This window comes from Diachasma alloeum, unplaced genomic scaffold (assembly GCF_001412515.2).
Source record: "Diachasma alloeum isolate Michigan unplaced genomic scaffold, Dall2.0 Dall_scaffold_00181, whole genome shotgun sequence".
Taxonomy (NCBI): Eukaryota; Metazoa; Arthropoda; class Insecta; order Hymenoptera; family Braconidae; genus Diachasma; species Diachasma alloeum.
In genome coordinates this window covers 2,165,968-2,187,237 of record NW_021680347.1, presented here as the reverse complement: position 1 = coordinate 2,187,237, position 21,270 = coordinate 2,165,968, and the positions used below count along the sequence as shown (strand labels likewise).

The 21,270-nt window shown below is 36.6% G+C and overlaps 1 protein-coding gene across 1 annotated transcript in view; it reads right to left on the bottom strand.

The window, feature by feature from the left end:
• Window positions 1–8,388: 8,388 nt before the first annotated feature.
• LOC107046339 overlaps window positions 8,389–21,270 on the bottom strand; it is a 32,780-nt gene continuing 19,898 nt past the window's right edge. Inside the window, exons 3-4 of the mRNA XM_015268945.1 lie at window positions 15,275–15,459; window positions 8,389–11,554 (exon numbers count right to left, since the gene is read on the bottom strand). Coding sequence (XP_015124431.1) covers window positions 11,255–11,554; window positions 15,275–15,459 — 485 coding nt within the window. The 3' untranslated portion in view covers window positions 8,389–11,254. The remainder of the gene's footprint in view (window positions 11,555–15,274; window positions 15,460–21,270) is intronic.

Here is a 21,270-nt window from a genome sequence, read left to right as displayed (position 1 = left end):
AGAGAGAGAGAGAGAGAGAGAGAGAGAGAGAGAGAGTCAGTGAGCAGGTGAAACAGGGAGAGGAGGAGGGAATTGGTAGAAAGCGCAAGAGAACAGCGGTAAACAAGTTCCGACTGTGTGAGCGCTCCCGAGTAATTACGCGTGAATAATTAAATCTCAACCGCGCTTAAACGAAACAAGAGTTGAAGTACTGGGACAACGCTTGAAGTATCCTAGTTAGAGATCTCTCCTACGTAACAACGAAAACCAAATTTTCAGGATGAGGGAGAGGGATATCAACTGCCGAGTTGGTTTATTTGTAAATTACTATTTGTTTTTCTCATTTTCTAAATAGCTTTTCATTGCAGAAGAATGAAAAATGTATTGATTGACAACAGTATTTTCATTCTCATCGGTACGAAATGTCAGAGAAGAATGTGCGAGTCATACCTTGAGTGCTATTTAACATTATTTTGTATTATCATTATGTAAGATGAGCGTGACGAATTTTCCTTACCGTAAATAAGGTTATAATGGGTAATTTTTCTATACTAATTGCGACTATTGTGTTATTATTTGTTACTATTATGGATTATTATTGTACAGTGAACAGACAGAAACTGTTTGTAAGTGTGCTGGAAGAGTCTCTTTTGTATATTTGCGTGTAAGAAGGAAAAACTGCCACGGGATAATATTTATTTTTCATTAGTTTATTTATTAAGTATTGTCACGTACAGAGTCAACGGCCGATTAACGCTTGTTTCAGTGGCTAAAAACCCTCCATTTTAGAGTCTCCTCCCACCCCTCCATCTCCACCCTCCTACCACATACATTTTTTCTTCGTCCTGACAATATCATCAGTTTGTTATTATTCGCGTGTAAAAAATAGATCATCTCACTGAAATGATAATAAAAAAACGAAAAATGAATGATGAAACGATTTCCCATGTAAGATTCACCTGATGTTCATGTATATAAGAATATGTATATTGTATAATGGGTGGTTCGTGATAAAAATCGTCAATGTTAAAAGTACAACTGTGTGTCGCATGAGGAAACATGGAGGGGATCGATATAGTTTTACGTGCACGAAGACACAAGGGTTGAACCTAAACGAAAGAGGTAGCGTGCGAGTGCGAAATATTAACGATAAATTGGCCAACGCCCCCACCTCTTCACCATTCTTTCCTCCCGTGTCATCCAGAATTTTTCAACGGAAAAAAAGAAATAAAACAATTTTTTTGCTCTTTTTTTATAGCTCCGGGACAGTTGGTCAATTGTCTGTGTACGAGCGAATAATTTCTACCGATCGAGTTTTTACGTTTCTGTGGACAAAATTTATCGTCCATCATTTCCTGCCTCTTTTTTAATATTTTCTTTTTCATCGATTTTACTTTCTTTGTTTTTCGTAAAAACATTTTTTTTTGCAATTCTCTTTTTCGCACTCGCACTGCCCTTCCAACGGTATGGAAGGCTAATTGGTGTGTGTGTAGGGTTGGAACTGTACGCTTCTCCATTGCTCCAAAAGTGGATTCGAGTAGGCTCAAATCCACAAGGGGACTACTCTCATCCAGTGACAACGAGAGTAAAATAAAAGAAAGTATTGCGTAGACGTCTGTGAACCTCGATTAGAGAAATTCTGGGATTGCAATAGATTCTTTCAATTTATTCCCGTTACCAACTACATTTTTCACGTCCTTTTTTGTGTTATAAATCCTTATTTTTAATTACTTTTGCTCTTGTTTCTTTTCAAGACTGTGAATATTGCAGATTTTATTGCGATTTTTTATGGGAAAATAATTCCATATGTAATTGTACATAAATTGTATGTGTACAGTTACGTATCAATATGGAAAAAAAATATTACAATAATAATTTATATTATATACGGTCAGTCAGAAATGAGATAATCCACAAGCCAAAGAAGTGGAGCTAGTAAAGTCTATCGATGATGAACAAAAAACAAAAAAAATATTATGATAATATAAATGCAAAGAGAACAGAACAAGAAATCCTCGCTAGTTGTAACTCGAGTGGTTGTAAATGCGTCGTTGATTTAAGAATTATCGTAAGAGAATTTCATCATAAAATTGAGAGTATTTCAATAAGAGATTAAAGAAAAGCAATCAATACATGAATTATTTATTGTTTAATTAATAAAAAAATGAAAATTTGTTTTGTAAAGGACCATGTTTCCTTCGAAGAATGTGAAATGAAGATATTCAGTGTATAAAAAACACTTAAAAGAAAAAATAAAAGAAAACTATGAATTTGAAAATCTCTATAACAAATTATTTAAATCCTTTCAATTCCAAAGTGAGATTTTTTGACCACTGAAATAATCCACTCAGAATTTAAGGAAGACTACTATGAGTTTTAAAAGTCGCGGGCTATTGGAATGAGATTTTTCATACAATAAAAATCGATTATATGTGTCTAAAAACGAATAATTAGTGCAGAAAAAAAAATTGTTTATTGTTCGTTTGCCCCGCAAACGCTTCAAATGTTGAAAACAGTCCAAGGCCTCCAATTTTTGAGCTACAGAGGTTTTTTTCTAAATTTTTGAAAAAATGTGTGCAATAACAATTACGAATTAGTTTTTTGGAATTCAACGTCTACACAGCTAATTTGGTCATTTTCTTATAAAAAATTACACCATTCATGTAAAATAGCCGGAATAATATTTCTGAAAGAATCAAAAATATATTTTAAGTATTTTAATCATAATTTTTCTGCCTATTCTACATGAATGGCGCAAATTTTTTATATTAAACAAATTTTTGATATTAAACAACATTATTATTGTACACATTTTTTTAAAAATTTTGAAAAAACCTCTGTAGCTCAAAATTTGGAGGCCTTGAACTTCTTTCAACATTTTAAGCGTCTGCGGGATGAACGAACAATAAACAATTAATTTTTCTGCACTAATTATTCGTTTTTAGACATATATAAACGATTTTCGATGCATGAGAAATGTCACTCCAATAGCCGGCGACTTTTAAAACTCATAATAGTTTCCCTTTAACATTCAAGTAATAGACATAAACTGCCTTAGGCGGTCTTCAGCACTTTTGCAACTATTAATTCATTAATGGAAATAAAAAGAAAGATTTTTTTCCCCATCACGGGGTTCTTTATTGATCTGATAGATTGAACATAATGAAAAAGAGCAATGCGCTTCAGTATATGTCCATCAGCACAACATGACGTGCCTCCAATTATCCACAATTTCCTTTTTCATAAATAAGATATCCAGGAAACCAAATTTGTTCACGGTAATGAAAAAAAAATCACAATCAAACTTTAACAACCCGCACCATGACCTCTCCACCCTCCGATTCCTAAAGCACAAGGTGTAATCGTAAAAGGAGAAATCCAGCTAGAGGCTGAGATAAGAGAAACTGCAATTTTTCCTCCGTGAAAAATTACCACCCTCTGGCTCTAGTCCCCTCTCTTTGCGGCTCGCTCTCGAGCTTTTCCTCCTGCCCTCAGTCACAATGAGACTGCTCCATCTTACACTTCACCTTCTTTTTGAGCAATACACTTGACATTAAAGCTTCCTTTTTGCTTCTCCCTTCTTCCCCTCGAGTAGAGCCTGTTTTTCAGTGATGTTCCACAGTGAAGAATATCTGTTAGTCAAATCACAACGGGGATTAATTCTGTTTCCATGGTCCATAAGGAATACATCCTCTACCAATTATCCTGTCATACCACTGGGTAACTTTATCTCGGGAAATATTTAAGCATGACTCAGCCAAGAAGAAGACAAATTAAATCCTGCGGAATGCCACCACGGGGTAATATAAATGAGTTAACATTTGTATGAGGATAAAAGTAGGGCGAGAGGGAAAGAGTGAGTTTTTAATCAGAGGATTTCGTTGTAATTTGATCGCACTGGGGTTGATTTCAAGTGGGTGGAGGAAATCCTCCAAAAAATGAGCAAATTAATAATACGAAGGACAGAAGACATCAGACAATTGGGGAGATGAATAATTGAACACTTCAATTACACTCTAGGTAATATTGATCTCTTGATAGTTGCTGCAATCGGCGTTTGAATATCATAAATTAATTCTATTTCCGGTGCAGTCGTCAATTTAATACCTTTTTGAAATTCAATTTTGTCTCATAATAGATATGAATTCAATTTTTCGTAGCGTTCGTAAAGCGCTGCCTTACGGCCGGAATGACAAAATAGTGTATTTCGTAACGAGTGCAAAAAAGTGTTTTTTGGCGAGTGGGAGGTCTATATCACGAGCCGAAGGCGAATGATATAATCCCACGAGCTAAAAAACATTTTTTCACGAGTTACGAACAATATTTTTCATCACAATGTGGCGGAAATTGGACTTTTAGGCACGCGGAGCGTGCCGAAAAGTTCACTTTTCGTCACAGCGTGATGAAATAGTACATTACATGCCCGAGTCTTCATCCTCGCCTTCGGCTCGGAAGGCAATCTTGCACGTGGGGGACGGTGATCTGTTTCCCATGGCGAGGTGTGTATATTAATTTTCAGGTCCCGTGACACGAAATAGTATATTTCGTAACGAGTGCAAAAAAGTGTTTTTTGGCGAGTGGGAGGTTTATATCACGAGCCGAAGGCGAGTGATATAATCCCACGAGCTAAAAAACATTTTTTCACGAGTTACGAACAATATTTTTCATCACAATGTGGCGGAAATTGGACTTTTAGGCACGCGGAGCGTGCCGGAAAGTTCACTTCTCGTCACAGCGTGATGAAATAGTACATTACATGCCCGAGTCTTCATCCTCGCCTTCGGCTCGGAAGGCAATCTTGCACGTGGGGGACGGTGATCTGTTTCCCATGGCGAGGTGTGTATATTAATTTTCAGGTCCCGTGACACGAAATAGTATATTTCGTAACGAGTGCAAAAAAGTGTTTTTTGGCGAGTGGGAGGTTTATATCACGAGCCGAAGGCGAGTGATATAATTCCACGAGCTAAAAAACATTTTTTCACGAGTTACGAACAATATTTTTCATCACAATGAGGCGGAAAGTTCACTTTTCGCCACAGCGTGATGAAAAATATCATTCGACATACCCCGGCCTTCGGCTCGGCTGCCAACTCATATTCGCCAGAAAAGTTTTTTTCGGCCTAATGACGAAACATACTATTTCTACCTTATATATATTACAGAACTCGGTTGCGATATGTCCTGGGCTGAAATTCTGTGTGTTTAGGGAACCTTAAAAACCTTAAATTTCAACGAAACAGAGCCGCGCATCCAGATTCCCTGCATTACTGATCGGGAAGCATGGCTCTGATTGCTTGAAATTTAAGGTTTTTAGGGTACCCTAAACGCGCAGAATTCCAGCTCTCACGGCCTAGTGTCGAGATATACTACAGTGATGTACCAAATGATGGTAACTCATAGAGTATTGTCAGTAACTTAGAGAAGTTATCAGCTAAGTTTTTCGCTTTCTTTACCTTCCGCAAGTACTTTACCACTACAATAACAATTTACGTGAAAAAAATCGTCGGTAGATGGCGCTCGTCATGTGGAAAGCATGCTCTACCATCTCCGACAGCATTTACCTTTCAAAAGGACGTATTACATACGATGAAATCCCTTCATTCTTCAAAGGGTAACAGAATGCCGCTATTTTTGCAAATTTTTGAACAAATTTCCTGTTAAAAGTTATCCACATCTTTACAATTCGATGCGCATTAATCTACAAGAGGCCATGATGAAGGTCAATGTGCTTTGGAAAGGAAATTTGTTTGAAAAGTTCGATGAAACTGTGGCCTTCTGTTACCCCTTAAGGATAATCAGACGAGAAGTAAAAAAATGCAGCCAATTTTATGAAGTTTTTTTCACACATTATTGAATCCACTTAGACACTCTTGGCAAAATTGAAGAAATCCCAGAAGTTGGGCAACAACAAAAATGATTTTTAAAATTGCTGCTTATACATGAGGTTAAATGGGTCATCGATAATTTCAGTATTTTTTCCACATTGCCGACTGGTTATCGATGCTCCCTTTAAACTCATGTATAAGCAGCAACTTTAAAGATCATTTTTGTTGTTGGCCCACTTCTGGGGTTTCTCAAATTTTGCAAGAGATTACTAAATGGATTAAACAAAATGTGAAAAAAAATTCATGAAATTGGCTGCATTTTTTTAATGTCCTACTCCTCGCCCAATTATCCTTAAGGATAATCAGGAGAGAACTAGGATATTCGAAAAATAGAGTCAATTTCATGAATTTTTTTTACATATTGTTCATTTCATTTAGGAACCCCTTGCAAAATTTCAGAAACCCCAGGTTCAGGACAACAACAAAAATGAATTCTAAAGTTGCTACGTATACATGAGGTTAATGGGAGCATCGATAACTCGTACATTTTCCCTACATTATCGACCAGTCGGCAACGTGGAAAAAATACTGAAATTATCGATGACCCATTTAACCGCATATACAGGCAGCAACTTTGAAATTCATTTTTGTTATTGTTCTGAACCTGGGGTTTCTGAAACTTGGCAAGGGGTGCCTGAATGAAGTAAATAATATGTGAAAAAAAGTTTCACAAAATTGGCTGCATTTTTCGAACATTCTAGTCCTCGGTTAAGTATCGTTAAGTCATGTGATGGTTTACATTAACTCGTCGTCTGCCAAAATTGTAATCTCTATTTTCAAATTATCGTAAACTCTTGTTTCCCCTCATATCGATTTGTTCGAAGATCAACGCGTTCTCTGAAATGTAAATAGTACGATTTTTTCCTGAATCTTATGGGATTCGAATTTTGTTTCTCATCCTCTCAAGATTCCCAGAAATTGCAGTGTAAGTGTGGGTAGGCAATTCATTGTCTTGGAACCCCCATTTGTATAATTATAATGAGAGCCTACTATACACAATATACATGTTGAATTCTACAAAATGATAATGTACGATTCCAATAACACATTGTCCATTCGCAACTGCATATTGTTTAATTTAAACTTCAAGTGTGTGCAATTCAAGAAAATCGCAAAATGCATAATAATCATACTCAAATTATAGCTGTTGAATTGCACACGTAAAATTAAATGTTGACAACACTGTTAGAAAAAAAATGAAATTTCATGGCCAGTTGATTACTAATTTTCAGTGGCACTGAATACGATTTAGGGAAAAAAATCATGAAATTTCAGGTTTCATTGAAAATTTAGTCAAATTCCAGAATTTTAAACAGCATAAAAACGAGAATTCCTTAATTTATTTGAATTTCCAATCTAATATGAATTTTCAGTGTCAAATTACATTGAATTTTCAGTGAAATCTCAAATTTTATGATTTTTCCCCCCTAAATCGCATTCAGTGTCACTGTCCTGAAAATTCCAGAATATATTTACCGCAATATTCTAGTTTTCTGTTTATTTTCAGGGAAAAATAGAACAGAAATTTACAGTTCTCCTTGATTTTTCCACGAAATTCCGATTTTTTATTGACTCAATTCCTTGAAATTTCAGTGGCAATTAAATTGAATAAAAATTTACAAAAAGTTTACCGCAAATTTCAAAGAAAAATTTTTAGCAGTGAAAATTCAACTATACAATGTGGAATTCAAATTGCATAATGTGTAATTAGGTTGGTTAGATCTAGTAGAATTCAATATGTATATCGTGTAGTTCAAATGTCAGGATTACAATCTTTGTAGACAACATGGAAAAAAATACAGGAAGCAATACTGTGTGTAGTACGGTAAAATAGATTCATGTCGAAGGACCCGGAAAAATGCAAGTTTCAGCACCGGAAATTTTGCTGCGAAGGACAGTACGCAATAAATTTGAAGAAGAGAAAAATTCCTATATTCTGCAGCTAAATTTTTAGTATTGGGACCTGAATTTTTTCGAATCCGTCAAAATGAACCCAATTTACCCTGCTGCAGAGTAATTTTTCCAGTATTTTTTTTGTCCAGATCTTAATACAAAACATCAATGTGTTAAAAAATGAAGAGACTCCGTTATGTGCAATACCCTAGCTGCTAATCTGATTAAGGGAATGAGTAATGCCTTCTTACTGGCGTTTTTTGGCAACTTTGGTTGTGTTAATGACCAACTTCATAACTCCGTCTCTTCAATGTTGAATTCAAACTAAACCTTCAAATAGACAAGCGACTTATATCATTCAAAGTAAAAACGACTGAAAAATTTATACAATTTGATGTGGATTCCAGGCAGTGGATATGCAGCCTTTCCGTGATCAGAGCATGAATTTTGCAAAAAACTAAGGTTCTATTATTTGTTTTATGCGCCTACAATTTGTAATTTTCTGCCAGAAGCGGCGCAATCGGCGGTAGGCAGCTAGCGTATATTTCGTTTAATGGAGAAAATGCTATATCGTTGTTGAAGTTTGAAAAAAAAACAGACAACATGAAGGGCAATTAATGAAAACAAATAATCAAGTTGTGAAGAAATCTCACGACTAGTAAGATAAATATATATTTCAATCATTCTCATCAATATACAAATTTTCCGCCATCATCATAGAACTACTTAAACTCGATTCAATGACTTAACCCAAGACTTACATTCATAAATCATAACTCCGTATCACGAATGCATTGCGAGTTTGGTATCATAGGGCATCGTATTCCACAGACAACTGTATCGTAAAACTACCCGGACATATAAAACATTCATTTTTATCGCCATTGAACGAGCATGAGCCAAGCGTCGCACGTTGGCTTACAAACAAAAACGGCTCTTATAAAAATAATTGCATGCCATAGCGCAGATACATCCATTTCTGAATTCGAAATAATAGAAAACCAGGCACTTGGAGAAACATTCACACTCGTTCCAAATACTAGAACCCAACTGAGAAATACCCATTTCCAGTGTCATCATGATTCTACAAGAACAATTGTTGGAGTGGAAACGACACCGAGTGAAAGATTGTCATCTCCTCTCTCGTTAGGCTTTCTTGTCATAAAACCCTCGAAATTATGAAAACATCAAAACGACGTTAGCAACACTGGTCCTTATCTCGCTGACCTCCTTCTCACGTTCTTCACAGAGGTGTCAGAGAAACAGAGGCTCTCGTCATGCGCAATTCTTCTCAAGAATTGCATTAAAAGTCTTCGCCCACATTGAAATTTAAATTGTCACTCGACATTGATGTTAATTTTTTTTTTCAACTCGACAAAATATGCAATCCACTGAGTACCGCCCAAAGAGTCCACCGCATTTGAATAACTCATTCTCACACCAAGCCACACACTCTATCCAAACATTTACGCAGAAGGAAAAAAAACTCATTATCAGCCACAAGACCTCTATTTACAGAATGTATATAAAACGTGGAAAGAAAGTGTGACTTTAAAAATCGAGAGGACGTGGGTATTACGCGGTCCGCCGAGTGAGTTTGTATAATTTAAACATTGAGAATGAAAAAATATAATCACTGCATTACCATTGGCCATGTATCGTACCATAAAATTCTTTTTCACGCTTTTTAATTGCACACTCGGGGTCCCGAATAACCAGGCCTCTTGTCCATTCCGCATATCTGTTCCAATTATCACTGTTTGGAATTTATTCAGTAAATCCCTCAGATACAACGAACCGTTAAAAATGAAAGGACATGTGTATAATACACTGGCCACTTTAATCGAAATGTATTCATCGATTTAATGAAGAGCAAAAATAATTAAAACCGAAAAAACTGCATTCATTTGTCAAACATGCATGAACAATATTTCACATATTTGCACATGGTATTTTACACGTTGGAGAACACGCTCGATATTGGCTGCTATATCGAATTTTTATCGCAAAAATGTTTCAAGTCCCACCCGGCAGCATCGATGACCCCATTCCGATACCCAAATACATTGGAAGGGGGTTGAAATACGATTAAAAAAGTCACTGGGGCCAGAATCAAACGCAGATCACGAGTGTCACTCTTCTTTTTACATACTGGAATCCAGTGATATTATTCTCGTTTACCTCGTATCATAGAAGGGAAATAAAAGACCGAAAATTTCAAGAATTTACATCAGCTACGAGTATCCGGAGAGGGAAAAATTCAAAAAAATTTCTGGTCGAATCGTGGGATATTTCGGCAAACAAAAAAAAGTGACATGACCAAAAATTGAAATTTCATGGACACATGTCTAGATATATTCAGGACAGCGACACTGAATTTAATTGAGAGGAAAAAACCAATCATGAAATTTCACATTTAACTGAAAATTTAATGGAATTCCATATTTTTGAGTAGCAGGATGGTGAGAGTTTCCCAATGTACTTGAATTGTTTATCACAATATGAATCACAGTACGATATTACACTGAACTATTAATTAATCGAAAATTCAAGAATATATTCAACTGAAATTTACAGTTTTCATGGATTTTACATGAAACTCTTAATTACAAATTATGAATTTAAGTGAAACCATAATGTGATAAAAATTTCCAACAAGTGCACCAGACATTTTAGCCAAAAATTTGTAAACAGTGGATGTGGAGTATATTAATTATGTAGCATATTATACTGATTCAGTAACTAATTTTCTGTTACTAATCGACTATGTTATAGTAAGTGGGAGGATAGAAGCTTTAAGAAACGATATACGAAATTTGTATTCACTTTTCCTCATTATGGCTGATATCCCACGTTCATAATTATCCATTTCAAAATTAAAAGCAATTTTCACGAGAATTTTTCCCTAAAAATTCATCTCCGTGTGATAAACTTTCCTCTATTTCAAGAGCCTATTTCACCAGAACAGAATAAATAGAACAATGACGTTGAAGCTGTGACACACAACGGAAGGAAGAAAAAGCCCACTGGTAAGAAGCGCAACGAGCAATGTATAACATCGAAAAAATTTACGGAAGAGCGTAAGTTTGTATCCCTATCTACAGTGTGCAGCGGCAAGTTAAGGACAACGTAGCGTTAAATCGTCGTCCAAGGAGTGAAGAATAACAAATGTCCCTCGCTCCCCCCTTGAACACATCATGTTCTCCAATGTGACACACAATTACTTACATCCGGGCTGAGGCTGATGTGAAGTGAACTTTCATTTCAGTGATTTTGCATTTCTCGGTCAAGATTTTGAAATTTATTCGACGGCATTAATTCCTGCGATTGATTGCTTTTTTATCTGCGATTGATTTGGCATTCAATGGAACTCGTCGATAAGCAATTTTCGATATTGACGCACAGTGGAAACCACAGTGCAATCGATTTCATCCAATGCCAAAAGTTGAACCTCAAACATTTCCACAAAAAACTGTTTCTCTTGTTTTCTGAATCAATTACAGATGAGCGAGTACCTCAACCGCGGCCTGCACGGGTGGTGTTTGATCACCACTGAGTATCACTGGCTCAGACTCAGTTTGTACAATTCTAACGAGATTAGCGTCCTTCTTGGACGGCGCCAGTGTTGCATTTGGAGTGACATTAGCACGACCACAGTAACTCGGTGGTCGGCTTTCACGTGTTGTACACGGTGCTATTATACTCGCTGTATTAGATCTGTAGGTAGGTGGTGGTGACGACGTTGGTTGGAGTCTGTCCAGCAGCAAAAGCCGGAGCCTGTACTCTTGCATGCTCGCCTGTTAAAGTAAACATCACTCATTTTTTTTAATATATCAATGGATAATCGCATTTTTTATGAATAAATTTTGTTCTTGTTGCTAACAAATTGGCAATTCACTGCCGAATGGATTCTCTATTTTTGGTATTTTTATTTTATTCTCTTATCCATGCTATGACTAAGACTACTGTTCATTTAAATTTCTAATATTATATCAATATAGGTTTGATATACGAAAATTGATTATGTCATCTCTTGAATTAATTAAAGAAACATGAAAAGTATTTTTTTTAGCTATAATTTAATTGATGTTGCTGACGATTTTTCAGTAAAGGTGTGCAAATAATGAATGAATTGAATGTGAAATTCAATTCGAAATTCGAATTGAAGATTCCAATTTTTTGACTATTCAAATAATACAAAAATTCTAATGAATCAAATTAGAAAAATTTCCTTCTCTTTTCTTTAAATGACAGAGAATCGGGGAGGGTAGAGCAAAATGGACCCCCAATTTTTTTCTTCTTATGATAACTTAATTTACCATTGATGATGAATCCATCATGAGTATGAAAAATTCCCTTGGAATAAAAAAAACAGAAGTGTACAGAAAAAAAATTCAACCATGCATTTTTCTTAAACTATGACAGTTTCGTAAATTCTAAAAAAAAATGTAGCAAATTCATCACTGATCAGTCGATTAATCGATCGTTTAAAAAATCTCAACTTCAATTTTTTCGTTGAAAATTTCCCTGTTTTCAGAAAACGTTTCTACTAATCTTAATTATACTTTTGAAAAATGTTCATTCAATTAGTTCATGTATCTAGATTTCCAACGAAAAACAGGAAATTTGAGCAATAAAATTTAAAATAAAATGGATATAAATCATTGCCCAACTTCCGATATGGTTCAAAGCACCTATTTTAATAATGAGAATGCCGGACCGAAAAATTAAGAAAAATAAACTTGACGTAATCGATAAAATTCAAATTTTTCAATTTTTTATTTGTCCAAAAATTCATCATTGCCGACATGTAAGGGTTGAAAAACGAATTTCACTCATAACATAACAATTTCAATCATAATAATTTTTCAAAAGTGACGGAAACAAGCACATTTTGGTGCTTAAAAATCGAAATCGGTCGATTAGAACACGAGTTGTGTGGAAAAACCGGAAAATCCCAAAAAATCATATCTTCCATAAGGGCTATAGAAAAAAGTTGAAAAAAAAATCAGACCTTGTCCAAAATCATCGTTTACTTTGAAGTGGGTGAGGAGCAGGGGTTGACTGATTTTTCATGGAAGAGGTATTCACCTCTTCGAATTATTACTTCGAATTATTACTTCCCATGCCATTCCGAGATATGCGCTCTTAATATTTAAATATTTTTTTACACTAAGAAATATGTTTTGTATAGAAAATTTTTGAAATATTTTTTTTCGAAACAATTCTCAACTTTTCCAAAAAAATAATAATAATGATTTTTAATTCCTCCTATCTAAAAACAGAGTTTTAAGAATAAAATCGTCAATTGTACAACATTTCCGAAACTTTTTTGAATGTTTTATTTTTTTATCAAAATGCTGAGACTTTTTTAAACAAAAAACTACAGTCCAATGAACGCGCTTTCAATGGGATGAGGTAAAGCCGAATGTTGAAAATCAACAATCGTAGATCCGAAAGCGTAAAAAATTCATTCATTATATGTGTCACATACAGCTTCAGAGAAACTTGAAAAATATCCTAATTGGGCGCGAGTTCAAGTCGTCTAATATCACAAGATTTCATTTTTTCTTTATTTTGCATTTTTTTCTTCGGTTTATTCCGCTGAGAGTGTGTCCATTTGAATGTAGTTTTTTCCTTTAAAAAAGTGTCAGCTTTTCGCCAAATGAATAAGAAATGCAAAAGAATTTGGGGAGCGTCGTGAAATCAACGGTTTCATCCTTAGAATTCCCTTTTAGGGGTAAAGATGATACGTCTGATCAGCTAAACGCAGAAGGCTCAATCAAAGATGAAGAAGAATTTTAGTTTCAACTGGTAAATAAGTTACGAAAGCGAGTTTTCAAATAAATTGATCTTGGAGACAGTTCCTGATCGGCGTTTTGCTTTATGAATGAGGTCGGAATTCAGGATTAGCATAAAATCATCTTATGATGATGAAAAATTCTAAGAGAATTAGAATTCAGAGAGAAAAAATTTCCGCTTCACCCAGCCGGGAATCGAACCCGGGTCTCCCAGATACGCGCCGGGCACTCTTACCGACTAAGCTACCGGGAACCACAGAAATTCACTCTCAAATTCACCTCAAACACCGCCTAACCTCCTTTAGGCATTAAAGATTTCTAAGATTTGACATTTTTCTGACAGCTAGGGGATTTCTACATTTCACTTTCTTCTCAATCACGTCGCGCTCTTTCTTCAATTTTCCCTTTCATATTTATTTTAACAGAATCAGCACCTCATTTCCGATCATTTGCCTGTTCATATAAATTTTCTTTTAATCATTTTGAGCGCTGTAATCAACATGATGAGATCTTGACGAGGAGAACACGATGTTAATTTTTATACTAGCATTCTTTCTGTGGGTGATAATGAATCTTTCCGATAAATTTGAAAAGAAAACTGACCGAGATTCCAAATGATCAGGTACACTGATAGAAATATAGACAGAATAGCACAAAACTAATTTCTTGCTTCAAATATCTCATCTCTTAAGGAGAAAACGCTTGGGATAAGAATGCCGCATAATGAGTCAGACCGGGCAAAAATCCTGTGAAATGTTCATGACTTGAAGACAAACACTTGGCGATAAAGTGACAATTTCTTGCCTCAAAAAATCATTCATTTCGCGTCAAAAAATGATAAAATTACTAAAAATACTGAAAGCTTCGATTCAGTGAATCATGGATCAGAGACTTTCATATTGAATGAATGCCGAATTTATACAGGGGAGAACCTTCCGATATTTCAAAAATACAGCCATCACTTGCTCACAATTGCAATGAGTTTGAAGGAAAGCAATAACATCTTTTTCTTCTCTCAAACTTGCTTTATTGCTTCAAGAATATTATCTAATTTCCAGAAAAAATATCATTTTTTCGCTCAGTATCATCCTCCTTTTGCCTGAAGAGTACCAATTTCTTGTCTGAATACTTCCATGAATTCATCGAATATGCATGCAATGTTCTCCATTCAAGAAATTATTTTTGTCATACTATGTCGATTTTTCTCTCAGTGTACTACGCCTGATCAGAAACTGTATCATGTACCTTACTATTATCATTATTTTTTCTTGAAATTTTTTTTTGACGGCCTTTTGAGTCCCTTTTTCGGGTCTCATTTCGGCACTCTATCCAACCCTATGCATGCGGCTGTGGATTCTATACTGTATCGTATTCGCACTCCTATAGAACATAGGAGTAGCATAGGAAACCACAGAAAACTCATGTCGGTACAGGCGATTACTCTATTAGCAACCTCCCGCTCGCCGGAGTCTTCCGTTGAAAAATTCGGTTCCACTAGGAATCGAACTCACAACCTTTCGCACACTAGACTTGCGTCTAGCCCACTCGGCCACCGACGTCGGTTTCTTGAAAAGTTGAGAATTGATCCAAAAAACCATGAAAAATTGAAGAATCATGAAACGAATGTGAACGAAATTACACTCAACATACCCAACATTACAGAAAATAATAAACGGATAATCAACCTGTCTGGCCAAACGACCCAATTATATTTACCTGGTAACTGGGTGGTGGTGTTCTGAACTGGAATTCCGGATAGATCATGGCCGCGTATGGATGCATCGGCCTCGCCGGTGGAATCCTTCCCGAGATCCCTGTGAAACCGAAGAAGCTGCCGCAATTTTCTCGACTGGTCACTCGCCATGCCACCGCACTCACAGTCACTAAAACCACTCCTATACCTGCAAAAGATAAATGCAGAATATATACCCAGTGGTTAGTAATTCCAAAGCCCTCAGTATGCGAAAATAAACCACGACACAGAAAAAAAAAATCTCGTGTGTGAATTTTTTTATCCACAAACTCCTCCCCGCCCCCCTATTTTCCCTATTTTTATTTTTATTATTATTCCTTTCTTTCTTTATTTTTCTTTGTACTCTTATTCGTGGATACTCGTTTAAAGTTAAAATCCCCGGGGGCTATATAGACTACGAGGACTGTTGAGAAGGAAAAGGGAGTATCCATAGTGGAAATATGCCGGCAGTTGTCGTTACTTCGGGGATAGAAGGCGAAATGTAAAAGCATTGAACGATGACGAGGAAGAGAAGTCTACCTCTCTCCTGTGCTTTCGTCAAGATACGTAAGCATTGTTCCTTGTGCAATAACAAGTACATATGTATCAGTAAAATGCTACGTTTTCAAATTGTGTATACGAGGGTAGAGCATTGCATTCAACGATAGCTTATTCGCCTTCGTCTGCCTATACTCGAGAGAGGTTTGCATTCAGGTCCTCGAACTCAGTTGCTGTATTCCCCTTACGTTGCCATTCCCTCCTTAATACCAGACCCCCTTCTCGCCACTGCTTCTCTCGCCCCCTCCCCGTGATCCCTTCCTCCCTCTCCCTCCACGCCGCCTATCCTGTGTTGAACAACGTCGATAGAACTCTCGAATGGACTGTAATGTATACAACAATGTATTTCAATCCCATTGAATCCCATTGGAGAACCCGTCAACCGTCTGTCGGCAACGGATAGCCACCACATGCCCCCCCCCCCCCCCCCTGGCTTGTTTCCTCTGCGAGTCTCCGCATCCATTCCTCACATATTGTATCAATTTGGGGGGCTCGGTGTGGGTGAGATCGAGTGTTCAATTTTGACTCTATTGTGCTATGACTCTACGGGTCGCAGGTTATGTCACTGGATTTGACGATTTTCAGCAAGTATGGTCGCAACTTCGTTGTGCTGGAGATAGGAAGATTAAATTTTGATTCAAACGAAGATTCGTAGGGATAGGACGAAGAAATTGTGATGTGATTCTTGATCAATAGGTCCGTTTGGTATTATTAACGATGTTTAGCCATTGTCGGTAAAAGTGTTTTTTTTTCATGGTTAAGGAAAATTCCGTAATTTTTTCGGCTGACAGCAGAACATATAAAACTAACTTTTCTAACGTTAAAAAAAATTAATCGCAATAGTCTCGGCAGAAATGAATAAACTAATTTTTCCCGATACACGGGCTGTTATGAAATTTATGTTCAAATTGATAATTCGCCCACTAAAAGACTCTAAAAATAGAATTAAAAATAGAAGGTAATGTGTAAAATCATACTGAATTCAATGGCCAGAGAAAAATCTGGGGTACCAGGGCAAAAAGAGGAAATATTTGAATGATTCGATCCCATATAAGCGCAGGTTAGCGCATGCATTTGGTGCATTTTGTCTATTTCATTTCTAAATAATGAACATGCGTTGGTGGATTGAAATTTGTATAAAAATGAAGGGAATATCTTCATCTCTCAGTTTAAAAAATCCATTTTTTAAGTACTTACGATTTTGCATAAACATTCTTAATAGTGAAAGTTCGTCGAATATAGCGAGGAATATAGTATAGGCATTTATGGATAAAGGGGAAACATCCATGAAATAACCAAATAATCTGGGCGATTCAAATTTGCTGTAACAGAAAAATCATTTCTACCCCAACGTCAACACTAGATTGACTCCTTGGGTATCTTTTGAAAAGAAAGTATTTATCGCTCTCACTTAAATTGTAAAATTGAAACAATATTCATACTAATGTCTTCATCTTAACTAGGGATTTAAAATGACGGTAGTTTTTGACATGCGTCAAGTCAGTTGTAAATTTTCCGTTTTCGGACCATTTTTGACTTGACGCATATCTCGTGATGCAAACTGACCGGTCAACTTATCCAATCGTCAGTAATTTTTCTCATTGTCATTTATGCTGAAAAATCGTCTATTTACATGTAACCTGACCGTCATTTTTGTACTCGGTCATTTTTATTTCACTTTTTTCATGAATTTTTTCAGAAATTCGAATAAAATTATGAATAACGCCGAAACGGAAATCGAAAATTTAGTGAATATTACCTTAGTATGGAGATGCCAAAAAATCAGAAAAGTTTCGTAGAATTTTTTTATTTATTATTATCATAGAATCTATAAAGTTCAGTTCTAGTAAAACAGCCGTATAAAATTTTTCATTGCATAAATGATTTCGTAAATCTGCTCTTTTAACAACTAATTAAAGAACTCTCTCAAGCATATGGGGCCCAAAGTAGGCTATCTCTTACTAAAATTTGGAATTTCCTTTGGAGTTCTGGGGTCCAAGGCTCAGTCTGGGAGCCGAAGTTCAAAGTAATACGGTAACATGATGAATGTTGCGAATGTGAAACTAATTAGGAGGAGAAAAATCGCCTGGCTCTATCTAGATGTAAAATGACCGTCAAGATGCTTTTTTGTCATTTTTGTGATGCGGAATACCGTCATTTTTTTCGGACCACAGATGGTCAGTAATTGGCCTTCGTGTAATTTACGTGTAAAATGACGGTAAACTGACCGGTCAGCTTTATCCGTTACATCCCTAATCTTAACCCTAGTCTGGTCACCAAACGCGACCCTGCGATTTGTCACCTCCGCGCGGATTCCTCGCCGTTTTATCCAGACTTTAGCGTTGCCGAATTCACTCTACACTGCCCGGACGCGTCTAACGAGTTTCCGGCAACGTCACGTCATGGGCAATTTCATTTCACATGGGAAAAAATAATTCATCTGTCCGAAATAATTTGTTTTTTTAGGAATTTTTGAAAATATGTCGTTCTAAAAACTACTATAGTTTTTTAGAAACTTCTGTTGGATTTTCGGGATTTCCCCGAGACCAAAATTCACTCTCCCAAAGTTATTTTATGTTAAGGAAAGGTTTATTGCTTAATATTGCTATGGGGTCCTCCTTGAGATTGTAAAATGGGGAAAAGTCCTTTCGGGAGTTTTACTGATGGGTTTTTCCCAAATGTGGGTTTTTCCCGCAAGTACATCTGGCGACCAGGCGGGATCAAGAAGGAAAGACCGAGCGTTGCTTCAGGGGGTGGAAATTATATTGCCCTCCTAGGTCTACATTAACCCTGGGCCTCACTAGCAACTATCTTTAGTCTCTTGTAGATATTCATACTGTGAAGTGCCTCTTGACTGTGTAGAGTCTTTGAGATTTTTCAATTAAAGTGTTCATATAGACAAAAGGTGTTTCTTATTTTAAACTCCATAATCTAATAGGTTATGGGCCCAGGATAACACGAAGTGTGTGTGTGTGTGTGAAATTAATTAATAAGCAGTGATTCAATAGTAGAAAATTAAAATTAAAGAAAATGGATAAATTGAATCGCAACATTAAACCGTTTAATGGGGAACGATACAACATATGGAAAACGCGGATTGAGTATTTATTGACGGAATTAGGAGTAATTAAAGTACTCGAAACGGAGCCCCCAAAAACCGGAAAAGATGAGTGGCAGAAAGCTGAAAATACTGCAAAAGGTGCTATAGTGGCAAACTTAGCAGACTCCTTTTTACATTTTGCTAAAAAGGAGGAAACGGCTAAAGAAATGATGGAAAGACTCGATGCTACGTATGCACGAAAAAGTTTAGCGTCTGAAATGGCAATCAGGAAGAAAATGCTCACTTTTAAGTTGAAGGGTGATACCACCCTGATGAAGCATTTTTCCGAGCTGGACGAATTATTCGAAGAATTCGTGGCTGCTGGAGGTACTTTAAGCGAGAAAGATAAAGTAGCCCATGTGCTACTGACCTTACCGAGCTCATACGACAACATAGTGACTGCCATTGAACAATTGTCACCAGATCTCCTAACTCTCGCAGATATAAAATCCAAATTACTAGACTTCGAAACAAAAAGGCGTCAGGAGCTGCAAGACACAAGTGCTAAAGTGTTGAATGTGGAAGTGCACAGTGGAAAACAACATACTTCAAGGCCACATAATTATATCCAAAATAAAATGAAGAATCCAAGGAAATTTGTGACATGCCACAACTGTGGCAAGCGAGGACATGTGATGGCCAATTGTTTCTTCAGAAGACACACCAAACCGAGACTAAGTGACAAGAAGAGATCAACCGCTCACACAGCAGAAGCAGAAGAGCCAAGGGAAGCCAATGCAATTTCGAGTTTCGCATTCATGGCAGGAGAACATTTGCCTGAAGTACAATTAAATATCTTTCATCCTGGACTCCGGAGCAACTGATCACATCATAAATAGAGCGGATTTAGCGACGGATTTCAAATAATTAGCTAGACCAATAAAAATCGCAGTGGCTAAAAATAATCAGTTCATCACGGCGACAAAGCAGGGGAACCTGAAGGTGATCAGCAATCAGGGCATTAACGGAACGCTGGAGGACGTCCTATACTGCCCAGAGCTACCAAACAATTTGCTATCCGTTGCCAAAATGCAAGCAGCGGGATATTCGATCATATTTGATCAAAATGGCGTCAGGGTGATGAAAGAGGGTAAGATGGTCATATGTGGTGAGTCAAATCGAAACTTAATTACTATTAATTTCGGGATAAATTTAAAAGCAGTCAACGCCGCGAGTAGGAAAACAAATTATCAATTGTGGCATCAACGATTAGGACACATTGGAAAGCAAAAATTCCTAGAATTAAAATCGAAAGGCATGTTCCAAGATATCGCGAGCTTAGATTCAGTAATACCGGATGAGAAGCTTTGCGAAGCATGCGTAAAAGGGAAACAGTCGAGATTGCCGTTTAATAAAGAAAAGAATAGAGAACATGTCAAAAGGCCGTTGTTTATAGTCCACTCAGATGTCGCGGGGCCTATCACTCCTCCTACGGTGAACGAAAAGAATTATTTTGTTTTGTTTATCGATCAATATACTCATTATTGCGTTTCATATTTAATTAAATATAAATCAAAAGTTTTCAATGTGTTTAAAGACTTCGTCGCTAAAAGCGAAGCTAAATTCAATTCAAAATTAGTAAATTTATATTGCGATAACGGGCGGGAATATTTGTCGAATGAGATGAAGGACTACTGTACAGAGCGAGGCATTAGTTATCACTTGACGGTCCCTAGAACCCCACAATTAAATGGCGTGGCTGAACGTATGGTGAGAACCATAACGGAAAAAGCAAGAGCAATGGTGGTTGGGGCGTGTTTAGAAAAGGAATTTTGGGAAGAAGCAGTTCTTACTGCTACTTACCTAATAAATATATCACCAACCAAAGCATTGAAGTGTGAAAAGACACCATTTGAAATGTGGCATGATAAGAAGCCAGAATTCAAATATTTAAAAATATTCGGTTCAACTGTCTATGTCCATGATAAAATTACAAAAGGAAAATTTGATGAGAAATCATGGAAAGGTATCCTAGTTGGATACGAACCGAATGGATATAAAGTGTGGGACAATGAAAGAGCAAAATTTGCTGTTGTGAGGGACGTCATTGTTGATGAACTCGATTTTGTAGAATCGAGACCCTCTATGAGGGGCAATGAAAATAAAAACACCCATTCAATAGGGGAGACGCCTCGCGAGCTTGAAGGTGGTGAAACACCACAAGAGATGCACAGCCGAGTAGAGTTGATGGATGAGGATAATCCAGGCGACTGTACAGACGTGTCCTCTAACATCCGATAAAGAAATAGCCCCTTCTCAAGTAAACCCTAGGAGAAGTGATAGAATTAAAGATCTACCGCCGGTTTCATACGACGAAATTAA